The sequence below is a fragment of the Grammomys surdaster genome, unplaced genomic scaffold, assembly GCF_004785775.1.
Source record: "Grammomys surdaster isolate TR1022 unplaced genomic scaffold, NIH_TR_1.0 224, whole genome shotgun sequence".
Classification (NCBI taxonomy): domain Eukaryota; kingdom Metazoa; phylum Chordata; class Mammalia; order Rodentia; family Muridae; genus Grammomys; species Grammomys surdaster.
Genome location: NW_021604669.1, coordinates 7347716 through 7373269, shown reverse-complemented (window position 1 = coordinate 7373269; position 25554 = coordinate 7347716). Strand labels below are relative to the sequence as shown.

Below are 25554 nucleotides of genomic sequence, written 5' to 3'. Positions count from 1 at the left end.
GCTCCCTCCTGCCCTTGGTATCCCTTCTCTACTCCCAACTCATTGCAGCCCCTCCTCAGCCTGCACTTGGCTGCTCCTCTTACCCCATACTCCCAAATAGCTTCCAGTCTTGCAGGGTGCTGCGTTCCAGAGCGCCCAACCTCGTCTACCTCCTTCCAAATAAATCTGACCTCTGTCTCCCATCCTCAGGACCCACCCTGCTGTGCTCTGTGATTAGCTAAGCAGTCTACCCAGAGGTCTCTGGCATCCCAGCTTGCAGAATCCCTTCTAGGTCTGTTTTGCATTGAACAGAGAACACCACGGTCTCACAAAGGCTATCAGAGTTGTTTGCTGTGAACCCGTGGACACAATCACTTTCTACACCTTCCCAATGAAGAACTTGTGCCCTCTCCTTTTTGGCTCTCAGCAGGGTTTTAGGAAATAACATGGATTATGGATGCTGAAGTACACAGGAAAAGTAAGAACTTGGAATACTCTACAAAATTCCTGAGCACACTGTGGTCTAGCACAAAGGACTCTTTTGTTCCAGGCAGCAACATCAAGAGGACATTCTGTAGGAGGTCGCTATCTAAAATTCCCCTTGGACATGAGCCTCCAGCTGTAGCCTTTCCCCTCCATTCCACTTAAGGCATAGGATCCAATCTTGCAGGGTGCTGCATTCCAGAACCCTAGAATCAGAACAAGAAGGATCTTCAGAACCAGCCCCTCCACCCCCCACCCACTATGTGTCAGCACCCGGCATGCCTACTGCCATACAGTCATAGGTCCAATAGTTTGTAGCTTTGTTGGGGGTTGAGAGGAGGGGTGAGGCTTGGGAGATGGCTCAGCAGCTAAAATCCCCAGCTTCCTTCTAGAGGCCCAGGTTCTGTTCCTAGAACCTACATGGCAGCTCACAATCTTTTAAAAGGAGGAGCCCAGTGTCAGGAAGTTAAGTCATTGGAGACATGTTATTGGAGCAGATGTTGTGAACCCACCCCATCACCCCCCCTCCCTGTTTGTTCTAGGCAATATAAGGTAAAATGGTTTCTATCCCCCTAAAGGTCCTTGGTACAGTGTTCTGCCTTGTCACAGTTACAGGTCCATGAATGGAAACCTCTGAAAAACTATGAGCCAAAATAAATTTTTTTTCCTGATTGAAATTATGTATCTCAGGCGTTTTGTAACAGCAACATAAAGCATACTGGTACTTAAGGTCCAGATCAAATCCTGGAGTGGCATTACAGCTTTCTAGTGAGTTGCAAATGACACCCTTTGTGTTTGTTTTGGGTGCCAATACTTCCTCTCACCTGCATATATACCTATCTAACTTGTAAAAACTGATGTCTTTTTCCACTTAGCCAATTCTTTCTGATCATCTACTAGATGTCAGGCATTGAACTAGGCCATGACGATACATGGAGGGCTTCCAGAACAGACAAAGAATAGAAATATGATTATGAGAATTTTGGGGAGGGGACATTTTTCATAAGGCTAGTGGTCATGCTGGGGGCTCTGGAAACCTGGAGGGGATGGGACAGGATGACTGATCCTCCTGATAAGAATGGAGAGGACAAAATGATATTCCAGAGATTCAAAAGGCTGTTCGTGTCCCTAAGAGTCACAGCAATTAGTCCTGCTGGCTGAAAGACAAGTACTGCAGGATGGGTGGCTTTTCCCACCACAGTTTGGGTCTAATTGGGCATGTGGGCAGAAGGAGGAGGGTTTTGTTCAGTGCTAGTCTTCTAGGACACCTGCCATCGACAATGCCTACGTGCGTTAGGACATCCGAGTGCCTGCTGTCCACACCATAGTGGCTCCAAGTGGCTTTATTTTCCACCTTTATTCAGTGAGTTCAGCTGACAAAGGGAAGCTGGCTTGTGTACCAGGAAGTCCATTTCCAGGACGTGCAATGCAATCTCAGCTCTATTTTTGGAAGGCTTCTACAAGTTCCTCTGAGTTCCTCAGAAGCTCACACAAAACCTCTGCAGGCCAACAGGCAGTGGGAGGACCTAGCTTCTCCTTGCAAAGTTTCTGGATCTGACTTTTACTCTTCTTCCATCCCTAAGGCCTGCTGCAAAGAATGCTTAGCCTGGACTCCACAGATAAGGCTTAGAAGGATCCCAACCCACTAAGCACAGGCCTTGACTTGATGGTTAGGTACCCTTTGAGCGTCCATCACTGGCCAAGAAATGTTGATGGTTGGCCCCAGGCTCTCTCCTAGTCAGGAGAAACTACAGATTCTGAGTGTAATCCTTCTATCCCTGCAGAGACCCTGTGAGGCTTAACAAACCTGTTATCCTCCTAGGGCCCTATCTGCTTTCCATACTCTGGGAGAAGGAACAGCATGCTGCCTCTGAGGGACAGGTATTTATTAAACTAGAAGAAAACTTTGAGATGTCAAAGTTATCCTATGGCTTTGAAAATTCAGCACACAATCAGCCACCTGGAAATATAATCCTGACCAGCACTAGTACGTTTGTGATGTGTCATTGCAATGTCTACCTAGTTGTAAAAAAATTCCCACCATCCATTCAAAATAAAATCCTCTACCCATTAGGCAGTTCTTTACCATAGCCCTCCCCCAGCCTCCTAACCTCTCCTTATCTTCAGCCCCTGGACATCTCTGTTCTGTCTTTTCATTTGCAAAACAGGGTCTCATGTCGTCCAGGCTGGTCCCAACCTTGCTGTATATATAGCCCTGAATCCCCTGCTTCCATTTGCCTAGCACCTGGTTACAGGTGTTTTCACCGTGACTGGCTTATACCATGTTGGAGCTCCAACCTACAGCTTTTGTTCCTGGTAGGCAGACATTCTACCAATTGAACTATGTCCTCAAGCCTTGTTCTGCCTTTGGCTTGTGTGAATTAACAGACACTAAAGAGTCATAGAGCAGGCAACTGGGTCAGGCTTCTGTCCCTCAGCACCATGCCTTTGGTGGCTGTCCACACTGAAGCGTGAGACTTGAGTAACTTCTGTGACTGAATAACAGGCCACTATGTGGAAGGAGCAGCCATTCCACCCTCCATTCCGCTGCTGATGAACGTGGGGGTTGCTCTCTCATTTCCCCTGTCAGGAGTATTGCTGCTATGGGTGGGGAGTATTTGCCAACCTGCTTGCAACTATCTGCAATGCATATCTAGGAATGGGATTGCTGGGTCATGGGCTAACTTGGCTTAACTTTTTGAGGATCTGCCAAACTATTTTCCTCAGCAGCCGTGCCATTTCATCCCGGCAGCAAGGCCCAGGTGTGCCAGCTTCCCCACTTCTCATCAACACTGGTTCTTTTCCACTGTGCTGATTCCAACCACATTGGCTGGCGTGTGTGGAAGATCTCCACAGGGTCATTGTGAACTTGCTTTTTCTTAGTGGTGAATGTTCTTGAGGATCGTTTCTTGTATTTGTTGTTCATTTGTATGTCTCCTTTGGAGAATCATCTACGCAAATAATGTCTTCACTTGGGATAGTGGTGGTGGTGGCGGTGGCGGTGTTGGGAGCAGTGGAGGTGCTGCATTTTTGCTGTGATTAAGACACCTATTTCACAGTGGATATACTTGACAGAGGAACCCTCCCCACTCCCCAATGTAGGCTCTTGCCTTCCACCTTGTTTGAGACAAGGCCTCCTGCTGTTTACCACCACACAGTGTACGGCAGGCTAGTTGGCTTGCAAACTTGCCAGTATTCTCCTATTTCCACTGTGGGGCCGGGGCAGCAGTAGAGAGACACAGGCTACTTCATCAGACATGCACTGAGAATCTGAGTTTGAGACCCTCTTGTACAGGGATCAGTTTACCTGCTGAGCCATCTCCCCAGCCGACTTTCCCTGCTTTTAAACTGGATTGCTTGATCTTTTGTTAAGTTGCAAGGGCACTTTATGTATTCTGGGAAATGGACCTTTTGAGGGGGATATTATTTTTTTCCCATTCTGTAGATCTTTTAAAGAATTTGTTTTGGGGACTGGAAGGAAGGCTCACTGGGAAGAAGAGTTTGATACAAGCCTGTTGACCTGAGCTAAATTAATGTATCTCATGGGGGAAGGAGAGAACTGACTCCTTTAGACTGTCCTTGGTGTCCACATGTGAGCAGAGGCACTTGCGTGTTTTTCTGACCCTCCTCGTGGAGGTGCGGGTTAATGTGTGAGCATATTGCATAAAAACGCACATATATACTCTATTTTTAATGCCAATAAGAAATTATTCAGAAGAGATGAAGAGAATCATTGGTATCTTCTGTCACCACATCTCTGGTCTTTATTTAGGATGCTTGACATATGCTAGCAAATATCTGACTATCGTCACAAGTTTTCCTATTTATTCCAGAGATTTAACTGTTCTTCCTTCAAAGAGGCAGAAACAGAGTGGCAGGGAGACTTTGCATGTGACTTTTCTATCTACCTGGACACTCTTCGCTGACCTGACCTGGCTCCATTCCTCATTTAAGCAGTCACTTGGCAATGTCTGTGGATAGATTACACGGTGGTTATACTATGTGACAAACTAGATATCTTAGACTTATGACTCCTGTTCAAATAAAACTTTGTCTTTTGCCTAGCATCTGCCCAGTGCTTCTCTAACCTCTAATAACCCTCATTGTACCCTCTGCTTCTGTTGTGGCGTCTGCAGATTCCATACCTAGGTGAGCTCATGCATAATCTGTCCTCCTGACTCATTTCATTGAAGACAGCATCCTTCAGGTTCGTCATACCAAGCTGACAGGATTTCCTACATTTTTTTGGAGGCTGACAGAACTCTTGGGTGTCATGTCCTTGCTTCCTCACCCACTCATATGTGGGGAGAATCACCAATGTTAATTCCATCTCTTGACTGAACAGTGTTGAGGTGCACAGGGTGCAGAGAGTCTGACATGCTTTTTTTTTCCTTGCGATATACTCAGAATAGGAAGCCCTGGATCACGCGGAAATTCTATTTTTAGTTGTTTTGAAGACCGCACATTGTTTTTCACAGTAACTATACTGATTTACATTCTCACCCACAGGAGTGCACTGGCCTTGGCTTTTTCTTGGCTTGTTGTAAAAACACAATGAGGGTTTCTGCATGGGGCTAGAATGGTCACCATGATGCACTGGGGGAGTGGCGATAGAGCTCCATTTCCTGTGTACCCTGCTACGATTCATGGTGGGAGGAGGGTCCTTTTTCACATTTAACTTTAAGATCAACCATCTCTTTTAGTACACTGCTATGTAAAAGACTGCCCCAAATAGGGTTATCATTTCCCCAGCTCAGAAGCCAATACTTGAGGCAGGTCTGAATGGGGAGGGCTCTTCTCCGTTCCACATGATACAAACTGGGGCAGCTCTCTGGGGGTACAGAATACCCTCTCATCTATGTTCATGTGGTTGCCTGGTTGTTTTTACCCAGAGTTCCTGTTTATACCACAGTCTCTGCCGTCTCTGGTCCATCCTTCAGTGTGGTGTGTCTGAAAGTTATGGAACCAAGAATTTGCAACTTCCATGGTTTGGAGAGCTGATTTAAATAGCACAATGATTTCTGCCATTTTGTTAATGTTGAGGGGAAACTCAAGAGGAGGAATATCAAAGAAGCTGAGGTTGTTTTTGATGTTCTTCACTGGGTGCTAGAGGATAAGTTAGGAACTAGATCTTAAATGCGCATGGGGTGAGAAGAAGTCCATTCCTGTAGTACTCCTGCCTTCCGCATATGTGCGTGTGTTTGGTCAAGAAATATGAGAGCAAGTAGAGACATTCTGGATCCCATGTGTACAAAAGCCTAGTGCAAGTGAGCTGAAGCCTGGTCAATGAGAAGATGGTTATCTAGTGTAGTTGCGGCAGCAGATGACCGATGAACACTGGCTTGGGTTTTAGTCTGACTGTCTGTATACAGCATTGAGAATGGATGGGTGAGTGACGAGACAGGTAGCAGAGAAAGGAATGGATGATGAGTTGACTTTTATATTATCCGACTGGAAGATAGAAATATCTTGAACACATGCCGAGGGAATAGGGCTGTGGAAAGTGTGGTCGTGTACCATGTCTCTTTTAGAAGCAGAAGGGCCCGGCTGATGTTGGATAGGTGAGGGGAGGAGGTGGCATGGTGAGACTTCTTAGGTCTCTACTTGGAGATCTGGGCACACCTGTCCTGTAATGGAGAATCACAGATAATCAGGGATAATGAAGGGAGGGAAGAGGTGGTGTGTGGTTAGGTTCTGTGGAGTTGAAGAGAGTAAACATGCTACGACACATCTTAGAAGGCCAAAGAATATGGAGCCCTAAGTGAGGAGAGTTTGTCTCCATAGGTCAAGAGCTGCATTCGTGAGAAGTAGAAGGGTGAGTCTTGTGCAGTCTAGGTACATGAATGTGGTGCTGGGAGATGAGGGACCTGTAAGGTGTTCTAGAAGGATGTAAACCAGGACAGAGGCAAGCCTTGGGAAGTAGAAGAGGGCTTCTGGTCCTTCATCCAGGAAGGCTCTACCCTTTGGTGAAGTCTGATGGTGCCCCTAGTGTCCAGCTTGATGTATCCAGCCTTCTGTGGACTACACAGTCACCTCTGTATTCTCACCGCAGTCTGTTTCTGCAAAATAAACCTCTTGGAAGCCTCAGCCTTACTCTGATGATGCACCAGCCCAGGGCCTCCTCTCTAAGATGACTCTGTGTGGAACAAGACTTAGAGAGGTTAGATCCCCTGGCCTTGAGGGCAGAGTAGTTCTCACCATTTACATAATCTGGTATCACACTGAGCCCATCTTCTCCCTGGGAGTTTGGTGTTGAGGTAGCCCACACAGTTTCAGATACCTTGATGGTGTGTACCTTTAAAAAAAAAAAAAAAACTATTCCAGGGTACTGGGGTAAGAGAAGGGCAGACCGTGCAGGCTGAGTCTGAGCACCTGGTTTTCACTGAGGTCTGTCACTGCTCAGCTGAGCTGTGTGGCTCAATTCTTGGAATGCTAGATTTGTGTAAAATGTGTATGTCAGTGAGGCTACCTGCCCTGAGTCATGTGAGAAGCAGCGGAGGGGCAGCCTGAGACCTGGCTGAAATGTTTACGATCTCAATGCTGGCTAACACTCATCCCATCTAAACAGAGTATTATTGGCAACCAACATGATTCTGAGTCACGTGCCAACCAGGTACCTGATACTTTGCTGGATGCTGGGCATTCAGAATGAAAATCACCTCTAGTGTCTCTGCCTTTCCTGGACCTCTGGGAGTGGAATGACAGGGTTGGATGGAACCTTGACATGCAAAGATTTTGCTCAAGCCTTCCAGTGTGTACTTTAGGAACTAAAGTGCTAAAGTCAGTACACAGAAGCAGCCACCCCCAAAGTCCCTGGGAATGGACATAGTTTGGATTTCTGGGCAATCTGTGACATTTCCATTGTATTTTATCTGATGTTCAAGGTACCATTCAGCATCTCCACCAAGTCCTCTCTACTTTTGCTTGCATACAACTACAACTGGGATGAGTGGCCTCAATCTCTATTCTCTGATGCTGGGCATCCTGTCCCCTGGGATGCTTCTTTATGGCCTGCCCTGCTGCTTGCATCTTTTAAGCCTTCTGATCAGCTTTAACCCAGGGTTGACCACAGCAGACCTGCTGAGTTGTCACAAATTGGCTCCAAGTCTAGGACAGGATCTCTGACATCAAGGAAAGATTTTTGGCAGAGGTGGCCAGTTGCCTTCAGGGATTCTGGAAATTCTATCCCACCATTCATTTTTCCATTATGATGTTTGGGCAATGAAACTCCTGCTGGTCAGTGGACCTAGCATGGAAGTGATGGGTATCAGATCTAAGTGGAGACATTTGAGAGCTTATGAACCATTACCAGCTTCTTGCGCAGTGACCTTGAAGGCTACATGCTGAAGGAGGTAAAGCTGGTAGTGTCTTTCATGACAGGCTGGATCATCACATGAGGGAAAGCCCCAAACTCCTGAAACTGTCCCTAAAAGAAACTAGCCGTGTTCTATGTTAGTGGGACTTGAAGTTTATTTGTTTTTGCAGCATTAACCTGCCCCAGCCTGACAGATACACAGTCAGCTCTGGTCTTTGTTCTTGGCTGAGGAGTTACGAACAGGGTGACCAAAGGCAAATGCCATTATAGTCGTAGGTATTGTGTGGACACCAATGCCATCTCAGTCTCTTAGAAGAATTTAGGGAGGAGCATGATAAGTGTTAGACACATAGGAAATCTCAGAAAATGGCTGGCACAATGCTTCATGTCTATCATGTCATTTAATACACTTTTACAATTAACATACCATGATTCAGAGAGATCAAGCTCCCTCATAGGCATATAGTTCAGAAATAATAGAGAACCAAGAACAAGTTTCAGGGCCGGGGGTTCAAGGGGATCTGGGTTTCATATGAACCTTGGGGAGAGAACATTTATTATCCTGTCCACAGTGGCTGGGGACTTTCACTGTCCCCTACTGGGCCCAGACCTGTTTTCTTGACTGGTTTACTCAGTAGAGTGACAGAGATAGCGATCTTATCAGAAGGGTGTTGAGATGGCTCATAGCTAAGGCAAAGTCCTTTGAAGGTCTGACTTTGTTTACAGGTGTGTGCCTTTTCTCCCGTGGCTTTCAAAGGCCTCTGCATATCAGCTAAACTCAGTCAGACATGATCTTGACTAAGGTGGCTCTGTTGCACCCTCTGGTGGCCACCACCACTGAACACTCTGGCTAGCACTTTAAGCCAAGGGGTCAGAAGGAACTGGATAGCCCTGGGTTGGTCCTGCTTTACTGGCTCAAACCATTGTGTAGGGCTCATGTCTAGAATTCTTCTGCTAGGAACACCACCTAGAGTCCTTGCCCCTGAGGTCCCAAATATCACGATCAGTGTTCAGGACACTGTGAGCCAGACCTCACTTTTGACGTGTTTGCTAGCTCCACCCTGTGACGCACTACAAGTCTCCCTGAGTCTGTTTCTCTTCCTCAAGGTGCTCTGCCTCATCAAATTAATGCATATGAGGCCATAGGCAATGTGCTTTCTTGTTTTTTTTTTTTTTTTAATGGGTGTGACTGCTATCTGGTTATCTGTCTGTCACCATGGCTTCCTACCTTCTCCCGGCAGAGTCCTATTCTTGCCCACATCCAGCTGCAGTGCCCATTGCCCTCGATGTTCTTGTGCTAGATGAAGCAGATACTAAGCCTGCATTTTCTCTTGGCACCAACTGTGGCATCCCTTTTACTCCATAGAGGCCCATCGATGGATGCAGGCTTTGACCATTGATTCCCAGGACCCTTGGTCCAACCAGAGCTCTTCTTGGGGGGGAAGAAACCATCCATCCACGGACAGACCCAGATCAACTTGAGCTCCTTGTTTGGGACAATGCTTCCACAAAGCTAGTCCAAATGCTGGAAAGTATGGAGGAAGAGTGTCTCAGAGTCTAGAGGCAGCCGAAGAGGTCATGAGAGAAAGCTGCACCTAGGAGCTTGAGGCTGAGAAGCTCTCAGCCCACAGAACTTTCTATCTCAACAGAATTCATAGAACCCTGACCTGAGAGCTCAAAGCAGACACCAAGATCTTTTGTTTTAGGTCTGCAATGGGCCAGGAGGACACCTCTGCTGAGCTGATGAGGACCTGAGAGAAACGGCTTGACTCTCTGAATATGGCCACAGCTGCAGTGTCCAGGAAACCCACAGTCCTGACCTTTGCCCCTTTCCCATCCATTTTGTTGTCCAATGACACCATCTAGAAAAGGACACCACCATCACTATCCTCCATGAGAGCTTCTGGTGCTGTCTCTCTGCCATATGCAACCCAGCCTAAGCAGCCTGACCCCACCACCTGGCTTCCTGTGTTCCCCTGTCTCTAGTGAACTGCAGGTGGGTTGATGTTGTTTGACTCAGCTTGAACCTTTGTACGGTTGTCCTCCATGTCCCACTGCATTCATGTACATCCCTGGGGACTGGTGACCTCTCTAGCTCTTTCTTCTATTTCTTGTACAGTTGTCTCTCCTCAGATCACTCCTTCACCTGTGCAGCTGTGATCCAGACTCAGGCCTTCAGGACCTGCAGCCTGACCAGGCCCCACTCCTGTGACCAAACAGCTTGGACACAAATCCTCCACCCTGCTTCAGGGCTCAGTTGAAGTGATGGAGAAGCTAAATCAGCAAACAGTGGAAGCTAAGTATGTTCTCTTCTGCTATAGACTAGAGTATAATAAGGCTTAGCATTGCAAGGAGCTATGGACTGTCCTCTTTGTCATCTTGACCATTTGAAGTGTTCATTTAGTTTCATGTGTGTGTGTGTGTGTGTGTGTGTGTGTATGTGTGAGTGTATGCATATTGTATGTATATTGTGTGTATGCATGTGTGTATATATGTGTAAGTATGTATGTACGTGTGTGTGTGTGTGTGCATGTGTGTGTGTATATATATATACATTATTCTGCAGTACTGGAGCTGAAAGTTTGCAAAATACTCAATGTGAGAACCAGGGACAGCCAGTTTCTAAGGTGACTGAGAATTTGGTCGACTGAATTTAGCAATGCAGGTGGAAGTAGGTTCACTTTACTTTCTGGTTCAGGCCATGGATAGTCTCTGTGTAGAACCTGAGGAGTAGGGAAGTGAGGAGAAAGAAATTCCTATGGTGGTCAGAGTGTGTGCACCACATCCTCAGAGGTACCTCTGTTGAGTAAGTGAGGCTGAAGCAGAGGGCAACCCCTCCTCTGAAGCTCCTGCTTAGTCCTCCCAGCATGGGGGTGCTGGGCCTCTAGAGTCTACCACCAACTTAGTAAAGGATGGGCCTCTGAGGACAGTTATCCCTGTGAATAAGGGGACTTGCTCTAGCTCTTTGATGATTTCAAAATCCATTGATGCTGAAATACCTTATATCAAACACAGGAGCAGCCTGAAGGACTCTCTGGATTCTCCAAGGCATTGTGGTCAGATCAGATGTCCCGAGGGCTGGATGCTGTTCAAGGCCACTCTATGTCCAGATGTCCTTACACCCTTACCGCTTTTTTGCTAATGTACATTCCAGGAACTCAAGTCTGAGACTTGGTATGAGGAGATAGATATACAGGGGATAAAGGAAGGAAGCCAAGCATGGTTCCTCAGGGACTGACTACAGCATGCTGCCACCATGTGGCTGCTTGTCTATTATGCAACTGAAACCATAAGCCAGTCTAGGTCTCTGATGGAGTGTGTGTGTGTGTTTCGATATGGTATGATATGTATGTGTGTGTTTGTAAGTGATGTTGTAGTGTGTGTGTGTGTGTGAGATGCTACGTATTGTACAAGGTGGTTTTGGTGTACTGTATATGTGTAGTGTGCATGTTGCGTTATGATGTGTGTTTATATATTTTATGTGTGATGTCTGTGTTGATTGAGTGTGTATGTGTGATACATTATATGTACATGTATATTTTATATATGTGTTGTGTCTGTGTATACTGTGTATGTGTAGTGTATTGTGTGTATTGTCTGTGTTGTGTGTATTCACGGAGGTTATATGTGTCTGCAGTTTGTATGTATATTGTACATGTGCTTTAATAATGAATGAGCATGACCTCTCGTGAAGAAACAGATGTGATAGAAGAAAAGGAATTCTGGAGATGAAGAAGCCTCCTGGAGAAGAAACATGGTGAAGCCTGTCACTGAGGATAGGAGGCAGGGATGGAGACACAGGGAGCAAGGGTAAAGTCAGACAGGGCTGGAGTCTGGCCACCCTTCCTGGTGTTGCTGAAGTGCATCTGCCCAGTGCCCCATCTTGCTAAGCCTGTTACTGGTGCTAACTCAGTTTTTAATGCATGTGTATACTCCGGTGTGTCACTATTCCAAGTTAACTGTGGAGGTCAGGCACAGGGCCACTCAACAACCTGCACAGGTTCACACAGCCAGGCAGTAGCCCCACACTGCCTGACTCTAGGGCCACGTCTGTATTTGTTGTCTTGGATCAGCAAGGACAATCGAGGTGGCATATAATCTGTAAAGAACTGTACCAACCATGAGGGAGGGAATCACAGGCGCACACCAACTTCACATGGCAAAGTTCCATTCCAAGGCTTCTGGAAATATTTCTTTAAAAATCCAAGGAAGAGTGCTTGTGTCATTCAGATCTGGCCTGTGTTCCTCCCAGGGTGTGGCTATCTCCTCTATGTACACTGGGCCTCAGCCAAGCAAACATCAGAGCGACTGGCCCTGTATCCACTTAGGCCTCCTGGGATGTTCTGTTTCTGATCTCAGGCCCCTCTGAAGATTGGCAAGGTCAAGTCCATGTGACGGACAAGAGCGGAGGTTAGGTAACTCACAGTAGTCTCACTGCAGGGAATGACTCCACTCTGTCTCCTCAGCCCCCTTCCAACAGGGAGGAGGGCAACATCCCAGGAGACCCTAGGAGAGGTTGCGTCCAGTCATTTCAGGACTGAACAGACCCCTCAAAGAGCAACTGCACCGAAGCAGAACTCTGAACACACCCAAACAATAAAATAAAATAGCTCTTTTTATTCACTTTCATTGGAATCATTGGAAATATTCAACAATAAATAAAACGGAGCCGAGGCTGAGGGAGTCAGGCTCGCTGACATCATCGGAAAGGCATTCAGACCAATCAGGAGGATTATCAAGATGTGGGCAGGAGAAAGCAAAGTTTAAACGGGCAACGCTGGGCCACAGGAGGCAAGGAAGGGAAAGCTTTTGGGCGGGAAGCTCTTGGCAAACTTTGGCTCTGAAACAGACTGGGGACAGGGCTAAAGCCGTGGTGCCTGGAGATGCAGGAGGGACCCATGTCTACCTACTAGAGTGGGTTGAGCAAGGCCAGGCTCTGGGGAAATCTTAAAGTGATTGTGCAAGGGTGGGGGAGGGGCAGGCGTTACCCATGTTCACCTAGTAGGGTGTGCAAAATCTGGATTAGGCTCTGGAGAAAGGGTTAAAGCGGTTCCCATGGGGCAGATCCTTGGTAGGAGGAGCCAATGTAAAAGCTAAGTGAGCAGAGAGGTTGGGGAGGTAAGAGTGGGGTCCAGGCTACACCTGACTGATGACACATTTACTATACTCTGAGGCTGAAGGCATGGGGCACTACCCTGCTGGTCTCTGCTTTCTCTCTTCACCCTTCGGTGCTTTTTTAGAGGTATTAGGTAACACCTGGGACACAGGAGAGGGTGACAAAGGGGACAGCTGATGCTATCTGAAAATTAGCTAGCCAGGCCTTGGTGGCTGAGCTGCCTAGAGCCAATCTTTCTCACCTCATAGCCACCTGGCTAGGATGGAACCTGTGGCTCCAGCTGTCAGCTCCTGGGGGCACACAGCTGTCACTCTATCCTCTGGGCGGGGTTACCTAGGGCTTCCCCTACCCTGCATGTTGGGAGCTACTTTGACGGGGCACAGGTGAAGCCACCCTCTGGGTTCTCAGTATCCACTGTGGTCCTTTCCACTTCTGACAGGGAGGCCACATTCCCAGGAGGTGTGATGGTCCTCTAGCAGACCCCTGTGGCCACGGTGAAGACTGCAGCACCATCTGTATCCTATGGTCTCCAGACCTTTAGACCATCAAGGCCCTAGATGGTTGCTGGTCTCCCCATTCTATCACTGTTTTGGGGGTTTTGCTGCACTAACTCTGCCCACATAGCTTCTTGGATGATGTCTGATTCCCAAAAGCCAGCCTAAAGGCATCAACATCAAGACTTTCCTCTTTGGCTTGCTTGTCCCTTCCAGGAACCAAAGGCTACAGATCTGCTTCTCTCTCCTCTAATGGAGGCCAAGGGGAATGGAAGCCTGCCACCAGTGCAAGAAACATCAGCCTTCTGGTTCACTGCAGGCTAGTAGTCTGGGGTGCTGATGAGACCCCCATGCCCCAATTCCCTTGGACTTAGTAGACTCCTGTGCACTGGAAGCCAGCCCTTTCCTCTCTGCCTGGAGCCCAGGAGCAGCTTTTCTGTCAGCAGGAAGCCCAGTCTCTTTGGGGGAAGGCCCTTCCTGTTCTCAGCCACCTACACCCACGGAAAGCTCCAGTTACCTTAAACTAATTGGTGCACTTAATTCTGGCCACAACTGACTGTATTTTATTCAGTTAAGAGCTCACTGCTAAGCCAGTGAAAGACAGGGGAAGGATGAGGCTTATGGGAAAGAGAACCATTGGCTCCTTGGCTGGAGGAGAGACAGAGGGAGGAAGGGAGGAAGGTGGGAGGGGGAGGGGAGTGGGAGGGGGCCCATGGAGACCAGAAGAGCTTCTTGAGCAGCACTCAGCTAGAAATGGCTACACTCACGCTACAGGCACTTGCTCTCTTGCAGTAGAACCCAGCTACGCCTGAACTCTCACCCCTAAGCCAATGTCCACTACTTTTGATTTGATGTAGGGATTGACCCACTGATCCACAAAAATCTGCTGAGTTCCTCAAACTGGGACCTTTGAGGAGGGCTCTGCACAGCAAGGACCTCACAGGAGTCCAGCCTTTTCAGCCGAGGATTTTAGGTCAGAAAGGTTTTAAAAGTGAAACATATTGTTCCCTCATGAAGAACCTGAATTCTGAGTCACTGAAAATTAAACAAAAGGCAATTCCAAAGCCACTCACAGGACAGACTCTTAGAAAATGGCAATCTTAGCATCTGCTCTTTGGTGATGCCTATGAATGGCCCAAAGTTGAGAGGGGAACTTGAGCAGGGGGCGATCTCCCAACCCTCAAGATACCTCTCTCACAATCTGCCTTGATGATGTTGTTGTGGTCTTTAGGGAATAGTTCTCAACAGAAACAGAGGTTTCTCTTATGGAACATTTGTAAGGAGGTGACAGTAACTTCCAAGTGCCTGTTCTCCTCCTTTCTGCAATGAGGAAGAAAGCAAGTCACTTGGACTAGAAAGGAGGTGACATGGATTCTACAAAGATTGTCAGCGCCACAGGATCTGCCCACCAGCAAGCCCCAAGTCCAGATGTCTCAACACTTATACATCCAGGATGCTCTCCCTTCCGTGCCTGCTCCCACTTGCTGGGCAAAGCAACAAAACACACTATGATCAGCTGTGGGGAAGAGTGTGCACAGGGTCGGCTGAATTAACACATCAATAAATAATCAGGATTTCTGTAGAGGAAGGAGGGGAGAACAGACAGAATTGAGGAGAAGAGGTACATGCATTTCAGTTATAGTTCTAGAGTGTCCCCAGTGCGACCCCAAACATGTCCAGGAAGGTGACTGCTAAGGACTTGGCTCAGTGTTAAGGACCCAGGGGAAGATGCTGGTTGTTTGTGGTCCTGAACCCAGCAGTCTGAGGAAATAGAACAGAGCGCCCATCCCATGCCTGGCATACTCTGGGTGGTGCAGAACATCATCTGAAAAGAGATTTTGAGCTATGTAGCAAAGCGGGGTGCTGGTGGAGATCCCCTTTCTTCAGTTGGGGATTTTGCTTCATGTTAGCCAATGCATGCATTTCTTTCTCAAGTTCAAAGGCACGTGGAAATAGTCAGACCTGATCTGGCCATCAGTATCACCACAGAGGGGGCTCACACAGAATGGTGACAAGGGTTTCATTCCTGTCAGTGATACATAGCCAGGTTTCCGTGGAAGACCTCTGGAGACAGAAGCTTTGCCTAGCCATCATCGGTGACCTTTTTGAAGAAAGGGACAATGGGGATGTCATATCAAGTGACAGGCTACGTTTCATGCAAAGGAGAACGGTATCTTGCCCCTCTGCTTGGTGTAGCCCAGTGTGGCTCTGCTCTGCAGATGACTGTCCCAAACATTCCCAGCCAGAGTCTGAGTTGAGCATGAGGCCCACAGATCAGTGGCAGTCTCCAAAATGACTTCTTGGAAAAGTTCAATCTTTTGAATATGAGAATCTGCAGGATTTATTTTCCCCATCCTCACCCTCCAATCCAACCCAGAAGACAAAATAACTGTGGTTGTTCGGAGGCTAGACCTTCTCTCTTATCTGCTCCCTTTTCCTCCCGCTAGGAGACAGCAATGGGGAAGTGCTCCTACCATAGACAGGCCTGAGACTTGCTCTGTATCCTGGGAGAGTCAGACAACTTTGCTAAGTAGATGATACCAAAATAAGGGTGCAAGAGGCTGCCAGAAAGCCTGGGAACACTCCAAGCTCAGCCCTGAAAGCTTCTGGAACACACTGGCTCCAGGGAGATGCTGGGGCTGCAAGCTGAGAGGTCTGATGTGTTGTGTCCATCCTTAATGGGTCGCAGCATCATCTCCCCTTGAAGATGCGGATTTTGTTGATGGCTGCCAGGGTAGTTGTGACGTTGTACTCAAAGTCGCCATCATGAACCCCCGTCTTTCGGAATGCACCTGCTGATGGGTTGTTTTCCCAGTAATGGTGCCAATTTCCTTTGCTGTCTGCCCCAAAGCCATATAAGTCCACCTGTGGGGCAAAGCCAAGGTGAGACCCAGATTGCAAGACCAAGGTAGTGGGGTGGGGGAATAGGAAAGGTAGCCTGTGTTTATCCTGAAATTTTATGTTAAACATTAATGATTCATAGAAAATTTCTTCAGAAAGTCAAGTCAAGCCAAGTAAAGCTCAAGTCCAACTCCAGCCCAAAGGCAGCTTGGGGTGACTTCATGTGGGTGGTCCTGAGGTGGGCAAGGCCTCTACTGGAGCCCTTAGGGGTCTTGGAGAGAAGGTTGGGAAAGGGGCTTGGAAGACAGGCAAATCTTCCCTCATTCAAGCTGACTCTTGACCCATCAGATCATTTCAGAACCTCATTTTCTCATCTGGAAAGGAGGCCAAGATGCATGACCACAGAAGGTAGGTGACAGGTTCTAAACGCTTCTTTCTGAGGCCAACATCTGAGGCTGGGGCCCATGAATGCATGACAAACACAAATGGCTACTTATTGTGCACCTAACACTGGGCTCACAAGTCAAAATGCACACAGGCCTACTTTCTTTAGTTGACACCTAGCAGGTACATCAGGTCCCTGGGGACATCAGGGATAGACCCATCAGGTCTCAACACTTTCAGTCTATGAAATTCATAGCTGGAACCGCCCAGTTCAATGGCATTCAGCTTCTCAGCAGAGGCCTGCCTTGGAGCAAGGATCTCTGGGTGGACTGGAGATAAGAGCAATGTGTTTGAAGTCCCACTCCAGTTCTCGAGGCTGGTGGGTAGTGGAAACCCCGTAGGCCTGGATGGCTTCCTAGCAATGTGTGTGAGACAGGTGCCAGGGACCCATGAGGGACATGGTTGGAAACTGTCGTCTTCCCTCTCCCCTAACCTGGACTCCCCTGGAAACACGGGGTGATAACCTTTGTTCCTGCAACCTGCAGGAAGGTGGGGTGGCATACCTCATCACAGATATGAATGGAGAGGATGACTGAGAGGATACCGGTCGATGGATACCTCCCATGGCCCTGAAGCCAGTTGTCGAAGACATACTTGATGAAGGCTGGGTGGTAGATCAGGATCTGCAGGGACAATGGACCGGGTGAGTACAGTCAGCAAAAGACACAAAGCATCTAGTGGGTGCCATACTGCTGTGGCTGTAAGAACAAGGTCATGAAGGGCTCTGACAAACACCCTTGCATTTATGGACTTAGTGCTAGGGACACTATAGATATCTTGCATCACTGAGACGGAGGGCTGAAGAGTGATGTGGGCCACAAGAAAGAACCAGCACAGAAGAGCTTCATAGCACTGGAGGAGGCCTTGAATGGAACAGTGGTGCTGAAATAAAAATCCCATGGGGACAGGGAGTATGACCCAAGACTCTGGAAATATTTCAGGAAGTAGTGTTAAGAATCATGACAGTGTCACACTGCATTAAAAACATACCCATGGGTCACCTGTTCTGCCTGGCACTGACTGGAAACTCTGACCTAAGGCAAACTACATGCAAGGCTTTCCTCTCCTGGTATGAAGACACTAAGGCTCAGAGAGCAGCATGTTCAGTTTTACACATCCAGGGAGGTCTCCCTGTGACAGGCATGGCCTTGTCCTTGTCCCTTGTGGCTGCTTTGGGGACAGTGAAGGGGATTTGGGGGGCAGCAAAGGGTTTACACAGCCTTATATTGTTCTTTATGAAAGGAATGAAATGATAGGTTTACAGTCTCTGGAGGGTTTTTCATTTCTCAGCCTTGTTTCAGGGGATTGGGGTCATAGTAGAGAGACCCACCCTATAAGATGCCTATGGCTTCTTTCTGGGACTGTGGTGCCCAAGGCCAAGGACAGCATGTGGCAGGTACAGAGGGACTTCATCTACTCCTAGCATGATCAAGGTAGGTTATGTCCCTGTGTAATTTACTTGCCCTCTCTGGGCCTCAAGTATGATACTGTATGCAAAAGTCCAGTGTGGTGAGTTTTACATACATATTCCTGCTTTTGCCTGTGACTGGGCCAGAGCAGTACAAGGACGGGCTAGAAAGGACAGGGTGAGGAGAGAAAGAGGTAAGTGTGGCTTTGAGGAGCTCCTAGGAACAACTACAAAAAAAAAATCCACCAAAGCTTATAGAGTCCCCGCCCTCCAGGGGCTTGGGAGGTCTGGATGCCTGGGTGCTACCCTGGGTTGGCTGTAATAGGTTTGGATACTCCTGGAGGGTCATGTCTGTGGCAAGTTCCCAGGTGGTACTTCTGCTCTGAAGATACACTTTGAAGACCTGTCCTTAGCAGCTTCACAAGTGGCAGCAACTGCACCAAGCCAGGGTCTTGGCACTCTGTGTAGCTCAGGGCACCACCACAGCACCAAATCTTGGAAAAGAAAGCAAGGCAGAGTAAGAGGGTCCCAAGCTGCCTCTTACCTTCTCTTGTTTCACTTTGATCTTCGGGGGCACGGGGACATAGGTGCTGCAGATGAGAAAAAGGAGGCATTTAATGTGGAAGTGACATAGCCAGGGTGGTACAGGTAGAGTAGGGAGGCTTAGGTCCCTAGAAGCTATCTTCCTGTCCCAGCATAGCTCCTCCTGCAGCAGCTCTGGAAAGTCACCAGGGGGCGACCCTGGCTAGTTTGAGAACATTCTATGGCTAGATGGGCCAGAATGGAGACTTGCTAAAAGCACAGCCTTTCAGAGGCCTAGGGATATTTGTCTCCATTTTCCAGAGTCAGAACATCTGTGCTCATTAGTGGGGCTCAGGCTGATGCTGGGGAAATGAAAGGGGTGACCTATGGCTGTCTCTGGCTCATGCAAGCAGACACGGGCTGCAGCATCAAGGTTTAAAATCCACTACCACATGGAATATAACTGGTGCAATTTAGGCTCTCCATGTGTTGGAGTATCAGGGGAGATCTTGAGCAAGTTGCTTGGCCCAACCTCCTGCTGAGCCCTTCCCTCGTACTCTGTACCCTGGAGGCACGGAGTTCTTGGAACCCGCAGTTCTTGACTCTGGCTCTGCTCCTGGGAGACCAGGGCTAGGACTAGGAGTTATGTGGACATCTGGAAATGAAAGCCGCTCCCCTTTGAGAAAAGTCAGAGACCGAGGAATTAGACCCAGATGGTTGTATGGGCTCTGGGTCAAGTTCAGTGTTGGGCAAGTGGTTTGGCCCAGCCACGGTTGCTCCCTGGAGACCAGAGCGAATGAGAAGCACTGCTGGAAGGACCAAATGAGATGCTGAGTTTCAAATGATAGGCGCCATGCCTGGGGAGCAGATGGCAGCAGCACTTACCGTTGGAGAGCCAATCACTGACTTATCCACAAAGTATGTGCTGAGTAGCTCCCGCCTGTACTATGCTGCAGTCTTATAGCAAAGGGGCTCCCAGCAGTGAGGAGCAGCATGGAGCTATCACATGCTGAGTCCTTTTCTGGGTTTTATCTAAGAGATTCCAGAGAGTTTAAGGGATGCAAACCATAACACAAAGTTTGGAGTACCAATGCTAGGAGGTGAGGGGACCAGTCAGGTAGGACTTGTCATCTATGTCCTACATGACAGCCTAGCAGGAGTGAGATGTGGTAGGAGACATACGGACACAGGGCAGACACTAGAGGAACTTACTGAGTGATGGTGCCTGTGGTGGTGGCACTGATCACCCACTGCAGGTCGATGGTCTTGAAGGGGACCAGGATCATGTTGACATTCTCTCCCAGCTCCCGGAAGCTCTCAGGATACACAAGATGGTGGGTGGTCCTGCTCCCAACATCTGCCTCAAAGCCTGCTGTGGGGGCCTTGTTCATCCTGGGACGGGAGAAAAATAGGGCACATGGCAAGGATGCTGGAGGTAGAGTCACCTGTGTGGTGACTGCAGGTGAATCCCTTGTTCCCTAGGTTTTAGTTTCTCCATGTGTACAATGGGGACCTTGGAGACACAGGACACACAGGTCTGGCAAAGCAGGTCTGAAATCCCAGCTACTTGGGAGGCTGAGCCTAGAGGATGGTAAGTTCAAGACCAGCCTGAGATGTGGGAAGAAACTAGGTCCGAGGTAGACCGATTGCCCAGCATGCACATCCAAATACCGTCCCTAATCCAGCAAAACAGAGATCAAGGCATTTATTTATTTATTTATTTATTTATTTATTTATTTATTTATAAAAGAAATTTGGGTGGGTCTTGCTCTCCTATCAATGACCACCCGTGTCATGGGTAACCTAGTAGGTGTGCCTTTTTTGTTATCTAGAGATCAGCTAAGCCTTCTTCCAAATGATAGCTTTGAACTCAGGTCTGCCTGACCCCGAGCCTGACTCTGCCTCTCATCACGGCCATTCCCACAGGATACTAGGCACATGAGAGCCAGGAAAGAGACCTATGGGCATGAAGCCAAAGACAAAGGAATAATGTTGTTCTACATTCTAGAAGGTACCCCGGGGGATACTGAGTCCCACCTCTAATTATGCTCTCTGTCCCAGAATAACTCTGAGTATGGATTATGATAAACTCAAGGGAGATATGGCACTCTTTCCTGAGATACCAATTTCACTTGGGGACAGAGGAAGCAGAGTTGACATTCAAAGCTTCTGGTTCAGGGTCTAGATTTAAAGCTGAGGGTGATTTTGAGTCATAGAATCAGACTTCAAATCAGTTTTTACCACTCAATAGACCTTAGGTACCAAGTCGCCAGCCTGTTGAAAATCTCTACAAACCCCTCCTCATTACATGCCACTTTGCTAGAGAAAGATGAAGAAACTAAGACCCAAAGGTCAGTCAGTACTAGAGCTGCAGGCCTTGAACCTTGGCCTTCTGAGCTAAGCCAAGGTGTTTCACACACCTCTGAGGAGCCTTGGGCTCAGGTCCAGTGCTCACCTCAGCACAAAGTCGTGGCTGTCGATCTCAGGCCCATACGAGGAGTCCTTCAGGTTACCAGAGTTTCCTACAACGGCACAGCGTCGGCAACCCACCAACCTCTTGTTCAACATGGGGTCCACGTTCCCCGGCACCAGGCGAAACAGTTCCTTGACGGTGTCGCTCAGGTTGTTGGGTTTCCTCTCCCTCTGAAGCCTCTGGGGCAGAGAACAGAGGGAATGGCCAGATTGGCTCCACTCCCTCTGGCTGAGCAGGCTGGCTCCCTGGCCACCAAACTTAGCTACTAAGTGTGAAGGCACAGGTGACTCCCACCCCCATCACAGGACAAGAAACAGGAAAAAAACTCATTTATCCATTCTACAGGTACTCTCTGGACACCTTCTGTGTGTGAGATCAGGACTTGAGCCTACCTTTGGGCATGTAGGAAGAGGCTGAAGCCAATCTCTAGACTCAGGACCACTGTATTTACTGAATCCCACACTCACACCACGTGCTAATATCTAGCCTTACTACTGGTGCCAGGTGAGGCCAGCCTGGATTCGGGGTGCACCATAGAGCCATACACTCTTCGCAGGAGAAGATTCCAGAGACACAAGGAAACTTTGGGATGTGTGGGCAGAGACAGGGTGTTACAGTTGTGGGTCAAGGGCTGCCACAAATGGTCAGCAGCAGCTGTAGCTGTAGCAAGACGGGGGTGCGGGTGGGGGAGGGAAGACTCTTGGCCTCCAGGACTGTGACTTGCAACCACCACTGCTGTCTTAAGCCACCAGGTCTATGGTGATTTGTGATGGGAGCCACAGGAGGAAAAAGCAGGAGGGCTTTTCTCTGATGTATACATAATAGATGCTTAACAAACAGATGCTGAGTAAAGGGATGGTGGGAAAATACTCAGAATGCTGCCAGACGCTTGGTGGGTCCCCAGGACTCCCCCAACCCTGCACCCAGACCCTATTCTGCTCACCAGCCACCACCGGTATGTGTCCTCCTCCATCAGAGCATTGTGGGCTGTCAGCAGTGGCTGCATAGTCTTGTTGAAGCGCTGGTCAAACCAGTATGAGACCTTGCCCTGGCTGATACAGTGTCTGCAGGTGCACGGCTGTGACTTGATGAACTTGCGGAAATTCTCTGAGAGTTCCAGGACCATCTGCTTGGGGAACCAGGCACTGGGCACAACCGTGTTGGAGTAGTTCAGGACACAGGAAGTGAGGAAGATGAAGAGCAGAAAGAAGGTGAGGTACTTGAGGGTCCTCTTCCTCATGTTCACCATCTCCACCCTTTGCTGGGACCTTTGTGTTGATGGGAGGGTGGAAGAGTGGAGAGAGACCCCTCCTAGAGCTGAGTAGAAACACAGGAGCAGGCGGCAGGAAAAGGAGTCTGCAGGGAGGTCTCAGATGCAGCTAGGGCAAACTTCAGCCTGTTGGAGACAAACCTAGGTTTGTGTTCTCGACATCCCCGTGTGGCATACGAGGGCAGTCTGTGCAACACAATCTTGGCTGTATTGGTAAACAGTGTGGTCTACCTCTTCTGCATCCCAAGCAAAGTCAAGAATGTGACTTGATGATACTTGAGTGAAGCCTAGGAAGAGCAATGTTCTCCCCAAATCAAAAGGGATCAAGCTTAGTTAGTTGATCCTCAGCCTGGACGAACCCCCGGATGATCTGAAAAAGGGTCTTGGCGCAGGATGTGAAGAGGCTTGGCCACCCTCCTCCAGAAAGTGGGGCTGAGGAGCTGTGTCTCCTAGGTTGACACCAGGAATAGGGACTTAAAGGACGTCTCCTGGAAGGCACAGGGGTCCCTGAACATCTGTGTAGAAGGGAGGAAGAAAGACAGATGAAACTTGGTGACCTTGTTATACAAAATTATTTCTCTCTCCAGTGTCTGCCATAAGCCTCGGGGCTCTCTGTGGAAGACAGGCAGTTTGATACCATTTGCTTGTTTTTCTTCCTTCAGGCCTGAACTTTGCCTTCTCATCCACCTGAGTTTGTCACTGCTGTGCTCTTACTCTTGTCGCCATGGACAAAGTCGTTCTGGCTGCCATGCTTTGCCCAGCACCCTGAAGCCACACACCCTGAAATCATGAATCAAAGTAAATCCAATCTCTCTCAAGTTGTTTCCTGGATGGTATGCAGTCACAGCTAAAACCAAACCAACCAACCAAACCAAAAAAGGACCCAAGACAATGGCCAGAGCTCGAAGCTTAGCTTTTTAGTTTCTCAGTTGCTGTTTCCTGCTTCTTAAACCATGAACCTCCGCAACATACACATGAGCAAATGCCCTGCAATGAGGGAAAATGGTTCAGAGACTAAATCACTCACCCCGTGGTTTCCTTTGCTATGAACATAGTCTCTCCGTGTCGGATTAACCTATCTCTCCACCCTTTCTGTCTGGCTCATTGCTGTGCTGGGAGTCAACATGCACCCCCCCACCCCACCCCCGCCACTGCCACCCCTGTGCAGGACATGGGCAGCTTTATCTCCACTTTATCTCTCCTCTTTGCCCTACTTCATCTCCCATCCCTCAGGTATTCCCACTCTTCAGGCCTTGGCTGTTTCTACCTGGAGTTCTCTGCTTTGCAGCAGAGAACTGTTGGATATGGGGGAGAAAGGGTCTTACCTATGTTAGACTCTGAGTCAGACAGGGAGGCTCCAGTGAGCTCCAGCGTATGTATCTCCCCTCTTTATAAGCCTGAGCATGTGGCTAGGCAGGAAGGGGCAAAGTAACAATTGGGGCCTCAACAGCCCCTGCCCTGCCCAGAAGGGCCTAGAAACTGTTTATTTATTACCCCTATGTCAGACATTCTTTTGACGGCAACCTTGACTTTTGGCCAAATCTTGTCCTTCTCATCACTGGAAAGCAGACCATCTCTAGGCCTCTGGGTTCTGGCTCATTGGCTTCATATGGCAGAACCAGAACCAGAGAGTAAGACCCAGGCCAGTGGAATGCCTCCAACATGCTATAGAGAAGGGAGAGCCTTCCTCAAACTGTTCTCAAGCCCTGTCCTGGTCAGTGGCTACTCAGTGCCAAGTAGTCTTATGGAAGGTTTTCAGTGGAGCCTGGCCAACAGCACCAGAGTAAAAACAGTGGACAAGGCGATGCACTTCTCTGACCCTTGCTTCCTAAAACACTATTCCTCCAGGCCAATGTGGGAAAGAATGACTGGCATAAAGGTGACCAGTTCAAAGCACCGAGTGGAAATACTATGAGTCATGGCTGTTTCTAGTCCTTGAATCCCAGGTGCTTCCTGTGTACAATGTAGCCCAACAAGATGGCTGGACTGTCTCAAGGACAAAGTTACTTAAGAGTCCAAATGATACTAGGCATTAAAGAATACAAGCCAGGAACTCCCTGTCTCAGTTCCTCCAGGTAGTGGCACCTGACCTGACTCTTCAGTGCTTTCTGAGGACCCTTGGGAAAGGGGTCCTAACACATGGTGTGTGTGTGTGTGTGTGTGTGTGTATGTGTGTGTGTTAGGGGTCCCAGAACCAGAGATACAGCAAACAGCCAAACAGTGAGGCTGATCCAGTGACCTAGCAGCTAGTTTTGACTCCACAGGGGCCCGTCCACAGTGGCTTTACTTCCACTTTCCACCTACCTGTCCCTCCGATTCACTTCCCTCATGCTTGGAAGCACAGATGTATAGCCCTTTGGAGTCTGTGAGAGTAACCCCCACCCAGAGAGGCTTATCACCCTCATAACACTGGGCCCCAGGGCTGAATGGGACCAACATGCTCTTTGTACTTTGCAATTCAGGGTCCCAACTGCCACGTGTTAGGGCTCTGAGCAGCCCCATGTACTGGGTTATGACTAGAGCAAATCTTTGTGGTCAGTTAGGCCTAGCGAATGTTGAACCTATCTTTCCTAGGTGAGAGGCCCTGTGTAAGTCATTCTATCTCTCTGGTGGGTCTGCTCCATAAGGCAGAGTGATCACACTTCTTTACGGGTCTATAGAAAGTACGGGCAGAGCCTCCTGGCATCTAACGTGCAAGGAAATACGTTGTCATCACCACCAATGCACAGGGGATGGGATTGTCGCTTAGCAGGGAAGCCTCTGGCTGAATTCACACTCCCAGGAACTGAACCATGCATTTGAACTTGCTCTCCTTATCAAATATGGTGCTTTCTCAGACTTAGAAATCAAAAGCTTAGACACCCCACCCCCACCCCCCGCCCTTCCTTTCCTGTCTCTGGCATGTCTACTCTGTGCTAAGCAAGAATATCCAGGAAGATGATGATGGCTCAGAAAGTCACGTCCCCTGAGTAGGATCTGGGGTTTCTGTGTTCTCATGCAGGGGTGTGCCTCACTTCTGCTTTAATCCCTCATTTGGAGAACCCAGGGCCCAGTGAGTCAGAGCTGGAAAGCTCCTGCCTGGAGCTCAAGTGTGGAAGGAAATGCAGCTTGATCTGGCTCCTGTGCCATCCATAACAGGCAGCTTAGGACTTCTCAGAGCTTCTTGCTGCTGACACTAGGTGACTAGCTTCCTCTCTGATGACGTTCCC

At 48.6% G+C, this 25554-nt stretch overlaps 1 protein-coding gene across 1 annotated transcript in view; it reads right to left on the bottom strand.

Annotated features, from left to right (window-relative positions):
* Positions 1 to 12374: 12374 nt before the first annotated feature.
* The window catches only part of St3gal1 (ST3 beta-galactoside alpha-2,3-sialyltransferase 1), a 72621-nt gene continuing 59441 nt past the window's right edge, over positions 12375 to 25554 (bottom strand). The window contains exons 4-9 of the mRNA XM_028773243.1: positions 22019 to 22860; positions 21058 to 21254; positions 19815 to 19994; positions 18625 to 18670; positions 17176 to 17295; positions 12375 to 16252 (exon numbers count right to left, since the gene is read on the bottom strand). Of these exons, the coding sequence (XP_028629076.1) occupies positions 16079 to 16252; positions 17176 to 17295; positions 18625 to 18670; positions 19815 to 19994; positions 21058 to 21254; positions 22019 to 22324 (1023 nt within the window). The 5' untranslated portion in view covers positions 22325 to 22860 and the 3' untranslated portion in view covers positions 12375 to 16078. The remainder of the gene's footprint in view (positions 16253 to 17175; positions 17296 to 18624; positions 18671 to 19814; positions 19995 to 21057; positions 21255 to 22018; positions 22861 to 25554) is intronic.